Source organism: Chlorocebus sabaeus, chromosome X, assembly GCF_047675955.1.
Source record: "Chlorocebus sabaeus isolate Y175 chromosome X, mChlSab1.0.hap1, whole genome shotgun sequence".
Taxonomy (NCBI): domain Eukaryota; kingdom Metazoa; phylum Chordata; class Mammalia; order Primates; family Cercopithecidae; genus Chlorocebus; species Chlorocebus sabaeus.
The window spans coordinates 10,743,102-10,761,689 of NC_132933.1; the positions used below are offsets into that span (position 1 = coordinate 10,743,102).

At 41.8% G+C, this 18,588-nt stretch overlaps 1 protein-coding gene across 4 annotated transcripts; it reads right to left on the reverse strand.

Moving 5' to 3' along the window:
• Window positions 1-1,707: 1,707 nt before the first annotated feature.
• Window positions 1,708-10,874, reverse strand: LOC103232702 (sperm protein associated with the nucleus on the X chromosome N1-like). Of its 4 annotated transcripts, none has more exons than XM_073013141.1 (4): window positions 10,758-10,874; window positions 2,251-2,445; window positions 1,961-2,112; window positions 1,708-1,765 (listed from the first exon to the last, which is right to left on the reverse strand). In XM_073013141.1, the coding sequence occupies exons 1-4, from the start codon at window positions 10,839-10,841 to the stop codon at window positions 1,708-1,710; spliced, it is 489 nt and encodes a 162-aa protein (XP_072869242.1). In that variant the 5' UTR covers window positions 10,842-10,874. The 4 variants fall into 4 exon arrangements, with proteins under 4 accessions (XP_072869242.1, XP_037844802.1, XP_037844803.1 ...); XM_037988874.2 differs by having other exon boundaries at window positions 1,961-2,075; window positions 2,193-2,445; XM_037988875.2 differs by lacking the exon at window positions 1,961-2,112 and having other exon boundaries at window positions 1,708-1,871; window positions 2,262-2,445.
• Window positions 10,875-18,588: the final 7,714 nt, after the last annotated feature.

Sequence of the window (18,588 nt, forward strand, 5' to 3'; positions counted from 1 at the left end):
CCACACTTTCCTCTCTTTTCCAAAGGCAGGGCAGCCTCACCCTGTAGCCACCCCTACTACAGGCCATGGAGAGTACTGCAACACTACCACTGATGCTCCCATAAGTCCCCAGGGTTCTTGAGTCAGCTGGTGGTTCTTGAGAATGCTGCCAGGCCTGGGACTCACCCTTCAGGGCAGTGGGTACCTGTCTGGTCAGGGGCAGGTCCAGAATTGCTGTCAAACGGTCAAGTCCTGGAACTCGGGACCCCAATAGCCCACTTGTTACTCTATTGCCCTCTTACCATGCTGGTACCTGAAACCAGTATGTCTCAGAGGTTCACCCAAGGTCCTTGATGTGGTACCTGGGTATCGCTGCTGTTTATTCAAGAACCAAGGGCTATTCAGTTGGCCGGTGATGAATGCTGCCAGGGCTTGGTCATTTCTTTCAAGGCAGCAGGTTTCTTTCTGGCCCAGGGTGTGTCTAGAAATGTTGTTTAGGAGCTAGTGCCTGGAGCAGAGGCTTTATAACCCTGACCAGTTCCCTGTGCTGCTGTGGTTGAGCTGGTATTCAAGATGCAAGAAAACAACAACAACAAAAATGATCCTCACTATTCCATCTCCTCTCCTCAAGCGGAAGGAAGGACTCTTTTATGGAGCTGCTAGCTGTGCGCTCTGGGGCTAGGGCATGGGTGATGCCAGCACTCCCTTGGCTGCCCCAGCTGGTATCTCGGTAGGTCATGTGCACCCCTCCACAGCCCCGCTGATTACTGGGATGGGTAATTTCCCTCTGGCTAGAGGTGGTTTAAATGTCCCCTTCCCAGGTGGGAGTCAGCTGAGTTTGGACTGGTTTTCCTTTTTCCTGTAAGAGGCAGCGCTGAGTTCAGTGTTGAATGATGAATTTCAGGAAATTATAATGCAAAATGGAAGTATTATAAAGCTGATAATAGACACACTCTCCTAAAAATGATCTCACCACATCACACCTAACCCCTTCTCACCACCTTGCTGTTCTCGTTCCATGGAAAAAAGCTCCTCAAACTTAGAGTGTTTTACTTTCCTTTTTCCCAAGTCATGGCAATTTTGAATATTCACACTTTGCAGGTATCAACACATTTCTAAAGCTTACTTATCTTGATTAAAGACTGTTGAGGTCATTGAAACAGTAACATAAATATTTAAGATGCATTGAAAATTTTGTTTTAGAATTGGCTTTTCAATCCCTTCATTATAAGCAATGCTTTCCTGCTGTTTATTTACTTCTACATCTACTATCTTCTTTTGTATTGTGCTTTGTATTTTAAAGAACATTTACTCTTTATAAGGCATATATTTCTAACCTTGGAAAATATAAAATGGAAAGGGGATGGGAATACCTTTGATATATACATTCAGCAGAACAATGTGCTGCCGGGTACAGTTGCATGAACATATACACATCTCCACTTTCTGTCAGATAAAATTTCAAGCAGAAAATTTTCTTTAGGAATCAGTTATTCCCCAGGACTTATGTACAATGTCTGGCTAACTAACTGTCAACCTGTGGGTCTGTCCACCAACCCTACAGGACCTCATATCCCTCCCTTCTCAAATGCCTACTTCTTCCCTTCCCTTCCTCCCTACCATCAGAAAACAGACAGATACACAGTCATCAGCTTCTCAAACTTGATTTTATTGTAATCATCGCCATTGGTGGTGAGGATTTGTCCAGTTTGGTTTCTCCATGTTTGACTAGTTCTCCTCACCCTCCTGTGAAGATCCTTCAGATAAGTCTGGGTCTTCGTCCTCCATTGAATATCCTTCAGCTGAGTCTAGGTCTTTATCCTCCTGTGAAGATCCTTCAGATGGGTCTAGGTCTTCATCCTCCTGTGAATATCCTTCATATAAGCCTAGGTCTTCATACTCTTGTGAAAATCCTTCAGGTAAGTCTAGGTCTTCATCCTCCTGTGAATATCCTTCAGCTGAGTCTAGGTCTTCATCCTCATGTGAAGATCTTTCAGATAAGTCTAGGTCTTCGTCCTCTTGTGCAGATCCTTCAGATAAACCTAGGTCTTCATCCTCCTGTGAAGATCCTTCGGGTAAGTCTAGGTCTTCATCCTCCTCTGAAGATCCTTCAAGTAAGTCTAGTTCCTCATCCTGCTTTGAAGATCCTTCAGGTAAGTCTAGGTCTTCATCCTCCTCTGAAGATCCTTCAAGTAATTCTAGTTCCTCATCCTGCTTTGAAAATTCTTCAGATGAATCTAGGTCTTCATCCTCCTGTGAAGATCCTTCAGCTGAGTCTAGGCCTTCGTCCTCCTCCTCTTGGACTGGATTGATGGAGTTCTCTCGGGACTGGTCATTCTCCAGTTGATTTGAATTTATTTTCTTAAACTTCCTGTAGCAAAACACTAATACTGTTGGATATTCTGATCTTTTCATTTTTTTCAAACTCGGTTCAGGGGCTAAGTCCCTGTTTGGGGTCTCCTGCATCTGTTAAGAAAACAGAGAGAGGCCAGAAAGACATTATTTTGGGTGAGTAGGATAGAGACTGGATAGCAAGGGGGGCTTTATGAGAAGAAATGAAGGTTGAAGAAGGGGTTTGTGCCAGAGAAGAACAAGGTGGAGTCATAGGGTAGGGATCTATGGGGAAGAAGAAAAGGAGCATGGGTAGGGTCACCTGTTAGTCCAAACTGCATCACTTTGTAAGCTCCCTGCTATTTTGCAGACCTTGGTCAAAGTGAAACACTCCATGGGGGTTCAGGCCGGGAGAAACATCCTGCTTAACCACCTGACCACAAGACGGACAAAGGCTCAACTAAAGAAACATCCCTATCATATCTTGCTTGGCAAAGTTCTAAGGAACACCACAATGATATTCCACAGGAAAAAGGGCCAAACCACCTGATCATAAGAACATCTTATTAATATCCTGCTGGGCAGCAAGCCATACTGCCCAGCTCCCTCCCACCCATACCTGTAAGGACCCCAGGCTGTAAGCAGTGGTGGGATCTGGCATGAAGCTGGTCCCCCACTTCCACAGGTGTCTGCAATATTCCTGTGCTGTTGTTTGAGCTGCCCCCTCTCTGTGTGCCTCTCTGTGTGTCTTTCTTTCATCCCCACCTTCTCTTCAAAACCTAACATTTTGGTGTCAAAACCTGGAATGGTGATTGGGTTCTAATGGGTAAGTTTTCTTTTGCAACTGGGAAAGCAGCAAGCAGCACAAACAAGACTGGGGCCTGCTTCCAGATCCTGAGTCATCTCCCTGTTCCTAGTCCGGTTCCCGTTATTCTCTAGTCTTCTCGAGCCCTGGGCTAACCTCCAGATAGTGATCAAACTCTCCACCTTTTTTTTCCCCTTCCTTCCCCTTTCTGGGCAGCTGCAACAAGGATCACCCCCATTGCTGGACATCACATCCAACACTGGGCTTCAATTAGTGGGTGAGTCTCCCTCTTCCTCCTTTCTGGATTCCTCTCTATTTCTGCCTGTTCTCCAAAAATAATCAAGTGCTGGGTGAGAGTTCTCCCCAGTCACCAGGTGACTGCAGCCTCCCTTCTCAGCCTCAGAATGCTTGCCACTCTGGCCGCTCCGGCCTCTGGGGAGCATGAATAATTGTGGGGCTGCCCCGACTCTCCAGGTCCCTTCTCCCAGGAGGAACTGAGTACTCACTTTCCTCTGGGGTATTCACTTCTCTCTGGAGTACTCGTTCCCCGCTGGGGTATTCACTGCCTTCCAGGGTACTCACTTTCCTTAGGGGTATTCACTCCCATCCAGAGTGTACACTCCCCTCTTCCATAAAACAGAACATTCAACTTCCAAGTTCAACATAATCTAAAAAACTTTCTCCAACACAATGGTAAATACTCTAAGTGCTTTGCTTATCTTCTTTCATGCCTCACTCTCTCTCTCTGCCAATCTTGTTCACCTTTTCAAATCTTCCTCCTCAAGGAGAAACCCCCCAAAATGCCTCTTCCTACAGACAAGGCTTCCTCCTCTGAATTTCAACCTGGCCAACACACCCATTCTTCACTTCCTGCCCACCACCATTCCCTCCACCTTCTCCTTCGGATCCAGCTCCTCCACCCCCTTACTGTAGCCCTCCATCCCCCTTCCTTCTCCACCTCAAACCAGGTCTCACACCCAACCCTCTTTTGCCGAAAACCAGGCACATGTCCAAAGGTCTTCCAAAGTCCTTCCCTTGCAGGAGGTCACGAGGGCTGAAGGCATAATCTGAATTCAAGTTCCCTTCTCTCTAGCTGACTTCTCCCATAGTGAAAAGAGACTTGGCTCCTTTTCAATGGATCCTACCTCCTTTTACAAGGAATTTCTCTACTTCTCTAAATCTTATGGCCTTACCTGCCATGACATATATGTCATCTTCTCCTCTACCCTCAGCTTGGAGGACAGGGAACACATCTTTGTTGGCACCCAGGCCCATGAGAACACCCTCCACCAACAAGATGCTTCTCATAACCCAACAGGAACCCTAGCTGTCCCCAGAACTGACCCCAGGTGGAATTTTCAGGCGACTTCTGTAGACAGACAGAAACCAGGCCATATGATATCGTGCCTTCTAGCTGGCATAAATAAAGCTGCCCCTTCTCCTTTCCTCTCCCACCTTTCAAAGGTCACAACTAAATAGACTACCTTAAGCCCTAATAACAATAAGGGCAAAAGCGACCTCCATTTACACTTTATCTCCCAGTCAGCCCCAGACATTTGAAAGAAACTTTAAAAACTGGAGGATGGCCCTCAAACCTCCCAAAGAGACTTAATCAAAGTGGCCTTTAAGGTCTTTAAGAATAGAGAGGAGGAACTAAAAACCCCAAACCTAAAAAAGGACCAGGCTAAATACCACATGCTGATCGCTACCACTCAACAGGGTTCCCAAGACATACAGAATTCCTCAACTTGGCAACGGTCAACTCCAGGAGCCTGTTGTAAGTGCGTCCAACATGGACACTGGGAAAAAGTCTACCCAATCCCAGGACACTCTGGAAACCTTGCCCCATCTGTGGTATCAAGTAACACTGGAAGTCAGACTGTGCTCAGTGAAACTCTTCATCCTGCTTCAACACCTGTACCTGAAGTCTGATGGGGCCTGGAGTCCACCGCCCCCACCGCCATCACCACCACAGAACCCAGGGTAATGCTATCAGTCTCTGGTAAGCCCATGTCTTTCCTATTGGATACCCAATAGGACAACCAGTTACTCAGTTTTACCAGAATATTCTGGACCCTTTTTCAGTTCTTTGATCTCTATTATGAGAATCAATGGAATCACCTCTAGGCACAAACAGACTGGTCCTTTAATTAATTAATTAACTAATTTATTTATTTATTTTGAGGCAGAGTTTCGCTCTGTCGCCCAGGCTGGAGTGCAGTGGCGCGATCTCCGCTCACTGCTAGCTCTGCCTCCCAGGTTCACACCATTCTCCTGCCTCAGCCTCCCAAGTAGCTGGGACTACAGGCGCCCGCCACCATGCCTGGCTAATTTTTTTTTTTTTTTTTTTTGTATTTTTAGTAGAGATGGGATTTCACCATGTTAGCCAGAATGGTCTCGATCTCCTGACGTCATGATCTGCCCACCTCAGCCTCCCAAAGTGCTGGGATTACAGGCGTGAGCCACTGCGCCCAGCCTCCAGACTGGTCCTTTATTATACAACCTATTCAACACCCCCCTTCACCCACTGTTTCCTGGTTATTCCTCAATCCCCTACATGTATCTTGGGGTGGGACGTATTAAGTCAATCCCAGGTCTCCATGCAATGTGGCTCCTACAATTCTATACCTTTTATTTTACTCTGACTCCCTAATGCTTCCCTCTTCCCCCACTCATCCTCATTATCTACCCTCTTACCTTCTGTTAATTCTGAAGTTTGGAATGTTTCTAAACCCACAATAGCCACACATCACATCCCAGTTAAAATAACTCTTCAAAACCCCTCCATTTTCCTTCATCAGTCTTAACGTATCCTTAATCCAGCCTTACTTAGGGGCCTAAAACCTATTATCTGTAAATTTTACAAGCTCAAATTCTCAAGCCTGTCACCTCTCACCACAACACCCCTTTTCTGGCTTTCCAAAAGACAGACAGGACTTACCCCTTTGTCCAGGATCTCCAAGTTGTTAACCAGGCAGTGGTACCAATCCATCTGGTGTTCTGCAACCCATATACTCTACTCTCCCATATTCCTACATCTACCACACACTCCTCTGTGTTGGAGCTAAAAGATGCCTATTTCACTATTCCCTTAAACCCAGCTTACCAAAGTCTCTTTGTTTTAACATAGTCAAATCCTAGTACTCACATGTCCACCCAACTAACATGGATTATACTCCCACAGGGGTTCCGGGATAACCCCCACCTATTCAGACAGGCCCTCATCAAGGACCTAGCTGAACTTCCTCTTTTTCCTAGTGCCCTCCTCCGATACATCAGTGACCTCCTTCTCTGTAGCCCCTTCCTTAACCTGTCCATTCAACACACCACTCAGGTTTTAAACTTCCTCCATAATTGAGGATATTGGGCCTAACCCACAAAATCTCAGGTAGCACAAACATGGGTTTGTCCTAACCCCTAATTCTCGAACCATCCCAACCCAATGAAAGGAGCTAATTTGGGACATGCCCCTTCCCCACACAAAAAAACGGACCTCCCCTCCTTCTTGGGCCTTGTGGGATACTTATGGCTGTGAATTCCCAACTTTGACTTGCTGGCCAAGGCGCTCTACATAGCCTCTCATGGGCTTATCCTAAAACCCCCAAACCCAGCTTACCCCATCAATTCCCACAAAAACAAAACAAAACTAAACTACACTAAAAAATACCCTTTTCATTGCCCTGGCACTGGGACTGCCCAATCCCAAGCCCTGTACTTTGTATGTATATTCCGACCAAGGACTTGCTCTTGGACTACTCTGCCAAACATACGGCGACGCCCCACGAGCCACTGCACATCTCTCAAAACAACTGGACTCTGTCATCCAAGGCTGGTCACTCAGACTAAAAATCTCAGGTGTGACCACATCGCTGGCCTTAGAGGCACGGAAACTCCCTCTCTACCAACACATTACTATTGCATCTTTCCATTACCTACAGGACCTCATAAACCATCAATTTCTTCTATCCCTCCCACCATTCCACTTTCAGCAGGTACATGCCTTATTCATAGGTAACCCTCTGATCACCTTCCAGAGATATAAAACTCTCAACTCAGCCATCCTCCTCCCTGTAAGCACTTCTGACTCTAAGCTCTCTCTCTCCTGTCTGGACCTCTTAGACTCCCTCTCCTCCCACTTCGAACACATTTCAGGTGCCCTTTTGCAGGGAACACATACCTGGTTAATTAATGGAAGCTCTTTTAGGGACCCATGTCCAGCAGCTGGCTATGCCATCATTGCTGAAAATAAACTCCTAGAATCCAGTGCTCTCCCACCCCATGCTACCTCTCAACAGGCAAAGCTAGTTGCACTAGCCAGGGCCCTCACCCTAGCAAAGGCAAAGAGGGTCAACATTTACACAAATTCCAAATATGCATACCATGTCCTACACTCTCATGCCTTAATCTGGCAGCAACAGGGTTTCCTAACTACAAAAGGAACCCCCATAAGAAATGGCAAACTTATACATAAACTGCTGGGGGTGGATAAACTACCTCTGATGGCCACCATTATCCATTGCAAGGGACACCGGAAGGCTACAGACGCCATAACCGAGAATTCAGCAGCCTGGCAGGCAGCCCTTACAACCCCATCGTTATTGCTCATTTTTCCCAGCATACACCCCGTATATACCCAGGAGGAACAAATCCCAATTGCCAGGGCTGGTGTCATTCAGGAAAAAATGGTTCTACCTCAATGATAAAGTGTCTTGCCCAAGTTGAAAAAACCTTCTGTACTTTTATATGTGCACAACCATTTCCATGCCGGTTACTGCCCCTGCTGCAGCTTTTAAAAACTTATATACATTCTTCCACCATAGCTGCCCATCTCAAACATATTACTAAGGCATGTTCCCTTTGCACTCAAACTTCCCCTCAGGAATCTATCAAACCACCTCCTTTCCAACCACAAAGCCTGAGGCAGGACTAGCAAATCAACATCACTCACATGCCCCCCATGAAATGATTCCTCTACCTTCTGACAATAGGAGATACATTCTCTGGATGGATAAAAGCTTTTCTTACCACCACCAAAAAGGCACACACCATCGCTTCTATTCTCTCCACCCATATTATCCACCGGTTTAAACTCCCCTCTTGCATCCAGTCAGACAATGGGCCAATTTGTTTCACAGTTTAACCAACAGGTGGCAAAGGCTCTAAACATTAAGTGGCCTTTGCATATTCCTTACCACTCCCAATCTTCAGGAAAAATTATATAAAAGACAATAACTAACCAAACTCTCCCTAAAGGTTAAAATGGCCTGGACTTCACTTCTCCCACTGTTCCTCATGCGTTTATGAGTCATTTCCCAAAAGCCCCTCAGCCTAAGCCCATTTAAACTCATGTACAAATGCCCCTTTTATCCTCCAGAATCTCCCTGTATTTTCTCCCCCTTCTGTATGGAATACTTGGCTGGCGTTACACCTCACCCAACATCTAATGAGACAGTATGCAAATGCTTACTGACCCAGCCTAAAAGTCCAACCTCAAAACACTCCTCCCTGTCCCTACAACCAGGGGACTGGGGCTGAATCACAGACTCCTCCTCCTCCTCCCCTCTCCAACCTAAGTGGATGAGTCCTCACCAGGTTATCCTAACTACTCTGACTGGGGCAAAGCTAACATCCTTTCCCCACTGAATGCACCATTCCAAACTAAAAAGAGCACCAGATCCACATGTAGAAATTTGATCACCCCCAAATTATTCTCCTTCCCTCACAGGACCAACTTCACTGTACTTAACAAGAATTCCAGAAGTTGCCAATACAAAATGCCCTAGTCCATAACACTCGCCGTCGCCAATTTCCAATCTTTTACCTCCTACTTTATTTCAGATCTTTCCTGGTTTCCCTTCCCCATGTCCCTGAATAGTCCTGCCAATTTGTCACACTAATCCAGGAGGTAAGACGGCAGGGCACCTTCCAAAATTTCACTCCTACTCAAATCTCCTTTTTCTCCTTTGTCCTCTTTGTCTGTGGAATAGTCTAAGTCCCCACCCCAAACCTCTAACAGTTGAGCCCCCTTCATCAGCCTCACACATTGCCTGTTAAATCAGTCACACTCCTCTTTTACTTCCAACTGTTAAACTTGTTTGTCCACACAAATCCATTAGTTCACAGCCCTTCCTGTCAACCTGGCCACATAAACCTGGTCCAAAATAAACCTTCATCTCACCCAATTGACCAATTCATTCCCCAACCTGTTTATAATCTTGCTCGGCTAAACACCTTTTCCCCGCAATCCATCAAATCCACCCACACCGTCACACACAGGGCTGTCACCCTCCTTCGCCTCAGAGCCTCTTAACTGAAGATGTTACCAGTCAGATTTCATAAAACACCTCCTACCAACCCCTCCCCTCTCTGACGGCACTGCTCTCCATGTAACCAACTCAAGGGCGCTCCCTGGAAAAAATCCACAAACAATTCCCTCAACTGCAACCTGTATCCTTCTGTCCTGTCAGGACCACAGTGGCTAATAGTTACAAAAACCCTTTTCTCCCTCTCTCTCCAAAACCACACAACCTTCACCTCCTCCCCCACCACCATTTCCTATGAGGCCCTCAGAGGGGCTACCCTTGCTGGCAGCTATTCAACTTGGAAAAATATAAAAGTTAAAACAAAGGGTTTGTGCAGAATTCAACCCCCACCTTCTCATGGCTTGCCACCATAACCTACAAGTTTTGTTAACCGCCATAACCTACAACTTTTTTGCTAATCTAAACATTAACATTTTGCCTAACAAGCAGACCATCCAGGTTCCTTTAGTAGCTTCTGTCTCATCTTCCTCCACACACACTAAGCAGGCTCTACATCTCATTCTAGTGTTAGCAGAACTAAACATCTCTGCTGCACTCAACACTGAGATAGCAGGTGGCCCCTTTCTTAGGGCCGTTAATCTTCCTCCTCCTGATACTACAATTGGCCCATGTATACTCACCTTCATATCCCGCTTTATCACCCGAAGGCTAAACTCCCTCATCCACGCAACCACCCAGCAACACATGGATACCATCCTTCTCCTCTACCAAGTCTAGTACCAGTGCCTCCAGGAAAACAACTCTGAAGTACAACACCCACTGCTTCAAAACTCAAACCCTGATTACAGCTCCCCTATTCAGCAGGAAGCAGCCACATACTCAACAACACCCCTCTTCCTTTTATACTAAAGTAGAAGGCAAGAATGTGAGTCCAAACCACCATTTAGTAAGCCCCCTGCTATTTTGCAGACCTTGGTCAAAGTGAAACATTCCATGGGGGTTCAGGCTGGGAGAAAAATCTTACCTAATCATTGTAACACAAGGCGGACAAAGGCCCAACTAAAGAAACTTTCCTGTTATATCTTGCTGGGCAAAGTTCCAAGAAACACCACAATGACATCCCACTGGAAAAAGGGCCAAACAGCCTGATCATAAAACCATCTTATCAATATCCTGCCAGGCAGGAAGCCATACTGCCCAGGCCCCTCCCACCCATACCTACAAGCACCCCAGCCTGTAAGCAGCGGTGGGCTCTGGCATTAAGCGGGTCCCCCACTTCCACAGGGGTCTGCAGTATTCCTGTGTTGCTGTTTGAGCCACCCCCTCTCAGTGTGTCTTTCTTTCACCCTCACCTTCCCTTCAAAACCTAACAATCTTACCTCATCATTTTTTTTGTTGTTGGATTCACAGGAGCTCTTTCTCTTTCTCTTCTCCCCATTGGTGCTTGAAGTTGGCTGTTCCATGATTGTGGTTGGTTGCAGAATGTCTATAGTAGGCTCTTGTAGAGTCCAGACTTCCACAGCTATATTGAAGCTTCCCAGGGAGATGTCCCAGAGCTCTTGCCCTCCCTATATATACCCTCCTGGTGACAAGGCAAAGCCACGCCCTTGAGCTTTGTTTGATCATACAGGCAGCGTCCCAGCCAATGGCAGTCCTGGGGTGGCTTTGACATCACAAAGCACCACTGCTGTCCACTCCCTGGGCTTGCGGGGGAGGGGAAAGGGGTGTAGAGGAAACCAAATGCTGCTGTTGTTTCAGCATCCCCTGAAGATGATGCATCCCAAACAGATCTGCCGCCACTCCTCATTTCTCCATGTTTAATGTTCATAGCTCACATGGAAGCGAGAGGATGGTTCCTTCAAGCCCTTCCCGACAGCCATTCCTATTAAGTGATTCATTCTTTTGTCTTCCAGCCCTCACCATGCCCTAGTATTTTAGATGTCTCACCGCAAATCCCTCCAAACTAGTGTGGCTACATTTAGTTATTAGTTATTAATTACTAGTTACATTTAATTATTAATTAATAATAATAAATTATCCCATTTCCCTCCTATAGTTCCTTCATATGCACCTTGAAGACCATTTACTTTTAGGCTACTACCAGGCAAATTTCAACCCATGTTCTTTTAAGCAATGTCCATGTAGAATCTGAAACAATGGCCTTCAGTTCGTCAGAACTTTAGTGAATAAACATTCTTTCCCGTGTATTCTAGTCTTGTTTCAAATGAGGGGTGTATGTTCATAGTAAATGTAGTCTCCCAGCATGAATTCTGCCAGTGTGTGGGTGGGGGAAGTGCTGGAAGTTGTTCTTAGTATTTACATGCAGGATACTACAATCTAAGACCAACATGTGCACCAGTGTGGGCATAGTTAAGCTTTGTACTGGAGATTTTGTCCAGTGCCCAAAAAAAAAAAAAAAAAAAAAAAAAATGCATTCAGATTGGAAGGGAGAAATAAAAGTGTCTTTTGTCAAAGACTACCTGAGAGTATATGTAAAAAAGTCAATCTAAAAAAATGCTTCTACAATAATTGAGGTTAGCAACATTGCAGAGTGAGAGATCAACATATATATCAATTGTATGTTTATATATTAGAAATTATATATTAGAAATTTATATATTAGAAGAGACAGTGTTTCAGCCAATGGTAGTCCTAGGGTGGACTGGAAGTTAATTTCAACAACTGAAAGTTGAAACTAAGAACAATTGCAATTTAAAATATCACTAAAAATAGTAAGGCTCAGGGACAAATCTGAACAAAGATGTAAATGACTGTACACTGAAAACTACAAAAAAATTGCAAAGATAAATTAATGGCATAGAAAAATTAAAATGTATTCTTTGATTTTTGGTTAGATGATTAATATTATAAGATGGCAGTTATTTCCAAATTCATCTATAGTTTCAACTTAATTCTAACCAAAATTCTAAAATAGATTTTTAATAGAAATGGACAAGATAATTACAACATTCATATGGAAATATAAAGTGCCTAGAATACCCAAAAGACAAGTGTTGAATCTTAAAAAGCTCTGGATTGTATCAATGTCAGTGTTCTAGTTTTGATAGTGTAATATGGTAGTGTACTGAAGAGTGTACTATTGGGAGAGACTGGTTGAAAGGTACATAAGGACTCCATGTACATATCTTTGAAACTTCTTATGAACTTATAATTGTTTCAAAATAAAAAGCTAAAGGTGTTTTAAAAGACAATCAGAGAGAGGGCCAAATATAGAGGTGGCGTCGCCCCAGGTTCCTCCCACAGGTTGACACTTGTCTCATCCTCTATAGGAAATAACAAAACTTGATAATGGAAAATAAATTTTAAAAACAAAACACAAGAGAAACAGACCCTGGAATTTTGTTTCAGTGTTCTTCAAGGTCACATTTCTTTACTTCATACACCATAAAATCAAGAGAGGCCTAGCAAAATACCCTGCTGACCTTCAGACACAACCAATTTATTGCATTCCCATGACTGTCATCTAAACACAAACGAACCAAAAGAAGATTGGTATTAACGTACATAATTTTTTTAGTGAACCTCAGATGTTGTCTAGAGTTCAACAGTTCCATGTATTAAATGCTCACAAGCTAACTTCGAATAATTTTTTGTACTCTTGTCTGCAATTAACAGTGAGAATAACACCCTGTCATGTCATGTTATAGAAAAAACAAAACAAAACAAAACACCAAAAGGCCACATCAAATAGAGTAGGTCAGAAACTGATTACAATTGCTGAAAATAACAACTTTCAATTACCTTATTACCTTTTAAAATTGTTTTCTGAATTTGTTTACCAAAAAATATTTTGATGGGTATATCACTATCCAAGGAAAATTAATCCAAATGTTAGGAAAACATTTAGTGCATATTTCTATTGGAAGATTACAACTGACTTTATAAAATAATTCCTATTTATCCTATTGAAAACCTTAGTGATTATGTTTTCAAGCAAAATGAATAATAAAAATGTAAAGGTCATCAGTGTACAATGAGTTCAATGTATTGAACTTTTTATTTCTGATGTGTTCAGTTTTCAAGAGTATTCTTCTTTATCGTATCAGGTTGTGGAACATACTCAAAGTGACTCTCCCATGTCACACTGTAAATCAGAGATGCAACCAGGACAAGAAGCAGTGGCGTCCTGGGCACCTTTTACTTCTTGTTTTGGGGCCTTTGTACAAGTGATATTATAAACTGACACTACTTTAGTTATAATAACCCTCAGCTACATTTTTTAATAATTTTTTTTCACAATTTTTAGCTGTCTAAGGCAGGTTTAAACACCACATAAAGTACCAGATATAGGATAGGATCTGCTTGGGATTTGCCCCAATCTGTGGCCACAAAGAGCAAGCAATTAGAGGCCAACCATATGTTTTCCTCTGGAGCACAGATGGGTGAGGAGCAATCAACGAGAAAGAGCTGAGTATGGAAGAGGGATACAACCTGCTACGGGCTTTGCATGTGACTGAATGAGTGGCTTTGAAAAATACCAGCACCATTATCTCCACTGCAACTACTAGTACCTCTACACTACTACTAATGTTACTACAAGCAATAGATTCCATACACCAAGAACGTACTATATGCCAGTCTCTGTTCTAAGCATATGGTTTCAAAGTCAAATAGGAAACAGATGGTGCATCCAAAATGGAGTAATTTGACCAATATTTATCTACAAAGAAACCATTTAGAAACAAGTGGATGCAGGGAGATGATCAGAGATAGTGTTTGTTGCAGCTGCCATCACTACAGACCCAGAGGAATGAGAGCAGGGAGGAGGTGGTTACTAGAACCAGAAATGATCAATAGTCATGAGGAAATAGATATCTTGAGAAGAACAGTGACCTCTAATGAGATTTATCCAGCCAGAGATGACTCACAGGGATGGAGCCAGGAGAATAAGTCCACAGCCCTCACTCTCCTTCCTTCCTTCCACCTCTGACTCTCCTTGGAGCTCCCCATTAGCCAAACCCAGTGGACATCAGAGTCCAGGAGCCCATTGAGAGAATCCTTTCTAAATAGCCTCCCAGGACAGAGCAGGTGAAGAAGGGTGCTGAGTGAATCTAGAAAAGCAGAGGGAAGATGTTTAGCCGAGGTGCAATACTCACAACAGTCCCAGGAGGTAGATATCATCATGGGGGTCTGATTTACTGGAGAGGAAATTGAGGCCCAGGGAAGCTCAGTAACTCAGTAATTGTAAAACAGTGTTCAAACCTAGTTCAATCTGCCCTAAATCTCATATTCTTTCTGGAACTCTGGGTAAATTGCATACCTTCTGTAGGCTTCAGATCCCTCAGCTGTAGAATGAGTAAATTGGAACGATCAATGTCATTTTAAAAAATATGCTATGATTCTATACTTCTCACTTTTAAAGATACTACGATTCCTATAAACTTTAGGTAATATGATTCCAGCCAGACAGATTCACACCTCCACAGTGTAAAACCGTGTGTGGTGGGCCTGTACTACCTTGAACTACTGTGGTTCTTCCTTCTGATTCTATTACCACTGGGAAAATACTAGCACCTAAGAACAATGCGGGCGACTTAATATGGAGAATTAGCCCAGAAATAGGATTCTTTAGACAGAAGTAAGCTACCAAACAGAGACCATCAAGTCTCTCAGCCACTCTAAAGAGAGAATATAATCTATCTCAAGCACTGGACTAGTCATGTAGATGTAAAGACCATGGTCCTCATTCTTCACTTTTTGAAGAAAATGCCATCCCATAAGTATATTTCATATCTGGCATATTGAAAAGATATTCTGAAGTAATGTCCAGTCTGACAGAAAATAAAACTGATTCCTTAAAATCAAACAGTCTGAGTAGACAGAAATTTTCTACAGTGCTCAACATTTTAACGTTTTGTCTTTTAAATTTTATTTTTAATTTTTGTGAGTACATAGTAGGTGCATATATTTATGGGGTACATGAGGTGCTTTGATACGTGCATGTAATAAAGAATAATCCCGACATGAAGAATGGGGTATTCATCCCTTCAAGAATTTTATCCTTCATGTTACGAACAGATGAATAATATTCTTTTGGTTATTTTGAAATGTACAATTAAGTTACTATTGGCTACAGTCACTCTGTCGCATTATCAAACAGTATGTCTTACTCACTCTTTCTATTTTTTATACTCATAACTTTCCCCACCTTTCCCTCAACCCCTAAATACAGATTCCATCTTCTGGTCACCATCCTACTATTCTCTATGTCCATTAGTTCAATTGTTTTGTTATTTAGATCCCCTAAATAAGTGTCAACATGTGATGCTTGTCTTTCTGTGCCTGGCTTGTTTCACTAAGCCTAATGATCTCCAGTCCCATCCATGTGGTTACAAATGACAGGATCTCATTCTTTTTATGGCTGAATAGTACTCCATTGTGTATATGTACCACATTTTTTATTTTTTTTCATGTATCTATTGGCAGACATTTAGGTTACTTCCAACTATTAGCCATTGTGAACAGTGCTGCAACAAACATGAGAGTACACATATGTTTTCAGTATAATGAATTCCTTTCTTTTTGGTATGTACCCAATAGTAGATGTGCTGGATCACATGGTGGCTCTATTTAGGTTTTTGGGGAACCTTCAGATTATGGTTGTATTAATTTACATTCCCACCAACAGTGTACAAGAGTTGTAGTTTCTCAACATCCTCGCCAGCATTTGTTGTTGCCTGTCTTTTGAATAAAAGCCATTTTAACTGGGGTGAGTTGATATCTCATTGTGCTTATATTTGCATTTCCCTGATGATCAATGAGGTTGCATAACTTTTCATATGCCTGTTTGCCATTATTATGTCTTCCTTTGAGAAATGTCTAATCAAATCTTTTGCCTGGTTTTGATCGGATTATTAGATTGTTTTTTCTCATAGATTTGCTTGAGCTCGTTATGTATTCCAGTTAATAATCCCTTGTCATGTGGCTTGTTTGCAAATATTTTCTCCCATCCTATGGGTTGTCACTTCACTTTATTAAGAGTTCACAGAAGCTTTTTAACTTGATGTAATCTCATTTCTCACTGTTTGCTTGGTTGCCTGTGCTTCTAAGATATTGCTCAAGAAATTTTTTGCAGACCAATGTACTGAAAATTTTCCACAATGTTTTTTTTTGTAGCAATATCACAGTTTGTGATCTCAGATTTAACTGTTTCATCTATTTAGATTTGTTTTTCTTATATGGCAAGAGATAGGGGTCTAGTTTCATTCTTCTGTATATGGAAATTCAGTTTTCCCAGCACCACTTATTGAAAACACTATTACCCAGTTATGTTCTTGGTACTTTTGTTGATAATTAGTTCTCTGTAGGCATGCAGATTGTTCTCTATTCTGTTCCATTGATCGGTAAGTCTGTTTTTATGCTGGTATCATGTTGTTTTGGTTACTATAGCTCTGTAGAATAGTTTGAAGTCAGGTAATGTAGTTCCTCCAGTTTTGTTCTTTTTGCTCAGGATAGCTTTAGCTATTCTGGATCTATTGTGATTCCATATAAATTTTAGGATTGGTTTTTCTTCATCTATGAAGAATCTCATTGGTACTTTGATAGAGATTGAATTGAATCTGTAGATTGCTTTGGGTAGTATGGACATGTTAAAACTGTTGATTCTTCCAATTCATTAGAATGGAATATATTTCTATTTTCTGATGTCATCTTCAATTTCTTTCATTAGTGTTTTTTACTTTTCATTATACAGATTTTTCAGTTCTTTGGTGAAGTTAATTCCTAGGTGTTACATTTTATGTGTGGCTATTGTAAGTGGAATGATTTTTTAAATTTATTTTTCAGGTTGTTCCCTGTTGGCATATAGAAATGCTACAGATTTTTGTATGTTGATTCTGTATCCTGCAGCTTTAAACCATTTGTTTATGGGTTCTGAGAGTTTTTTTGGTGGAGTCCTTAGGTTTTTCCAAATATAAGATCATGTCATCTGCAAACACTGATCATTTGACTTCTTCCATTCCAATTTGAATGCTGTTTATTTCTTTCTCTTGTTCGATTACTCTAGCTAGAACTTCCAGCACTTTATAAGAGTGGTAAAAGTGGGCATCTTCGTCATGTTCCAGATCATAGAGAAGAGGCTTTCACATTTTTCCATTCAGTATGATATTAGATGTGGGTCTGACATATATGGATTTTATTATGTTGACGTATGTTCATTCTATACCCAGTTTTTTTCAGGAGTCTTACCATGAAGGTATTTTGAATTTTATCAAATGTCTTTTCAGCATCAAGTGAAATGATCATATGATTTTAGCCTTAATTCTGTTGATATGATGAATCACATTGACTGATTTGTACCTGTCAAAACCTTTTTGCATCCCAGCAATAAATCTCACTTGGTCATAATGAATGACCTTTCTAATGTATTGTTTAATTTGATTTGCTGGTATTTTGTTAAGGATTTCTGCATCAATATCCATCAGACATATTGGCCTGTAGGTTTTTTTTTTTTTTTTTTTTCGAATGTGTCTTTGTCCGATTTTGGTATCAGGGCAAAACAGGCCTTTTAGAGTGACTTTGAAAGTAGTTCCTTCTCCTCCATTTTTTGGAATAGTTTGAGGAGGATTGATATTAGTTCTTCTTTAAATGTTTGGTAGGATTCAACATTGAAACCATCAAGTCCTAGGCTTTCCATTACTAGGAGACTGCTTATTACGGCTTTTATCTTGTTACATGTTATTGGTTTACTCAGGTTTTCGATATCTTCATGTAAACTTGGTAGGTTGTATGGGTAAGTACTTATACATTTCAGGGAGATTTTCCAATTTTCCCATAGTCACCACTAATAATCCTTTGAATTTTTCCAGTATTAGTCTGTAATGTCTCCTTTTCATTTCGGATTTTATTTATCTCGATCTTCTCTCCTTTTTCTTACTTAGTCTGGCTACAGGTTTATCAATTTTGTATACCTTTTCAAAAAACCAACTTTGTGTTTAATTGATAGTCTTTTTATTTTCTTTATTTTACTTTCATTTATTTCTGCTCTGGTCTTTTATTATTTTCTTCTAATTTTGGGTTCAGTTTGAGCTTATATTTCTATTTTTTTAAGATGCATCATAAGATTATTTGAAGATGTTTCTCTTTTTTAATGTAGGCACTTATAGCTATAAAATTCCCTCTTAATACTGCTTTTGCTGTATCCAATAGGTTTTGGTATGTTGTGTTTCCATTATCATTTATTTTGAGAAA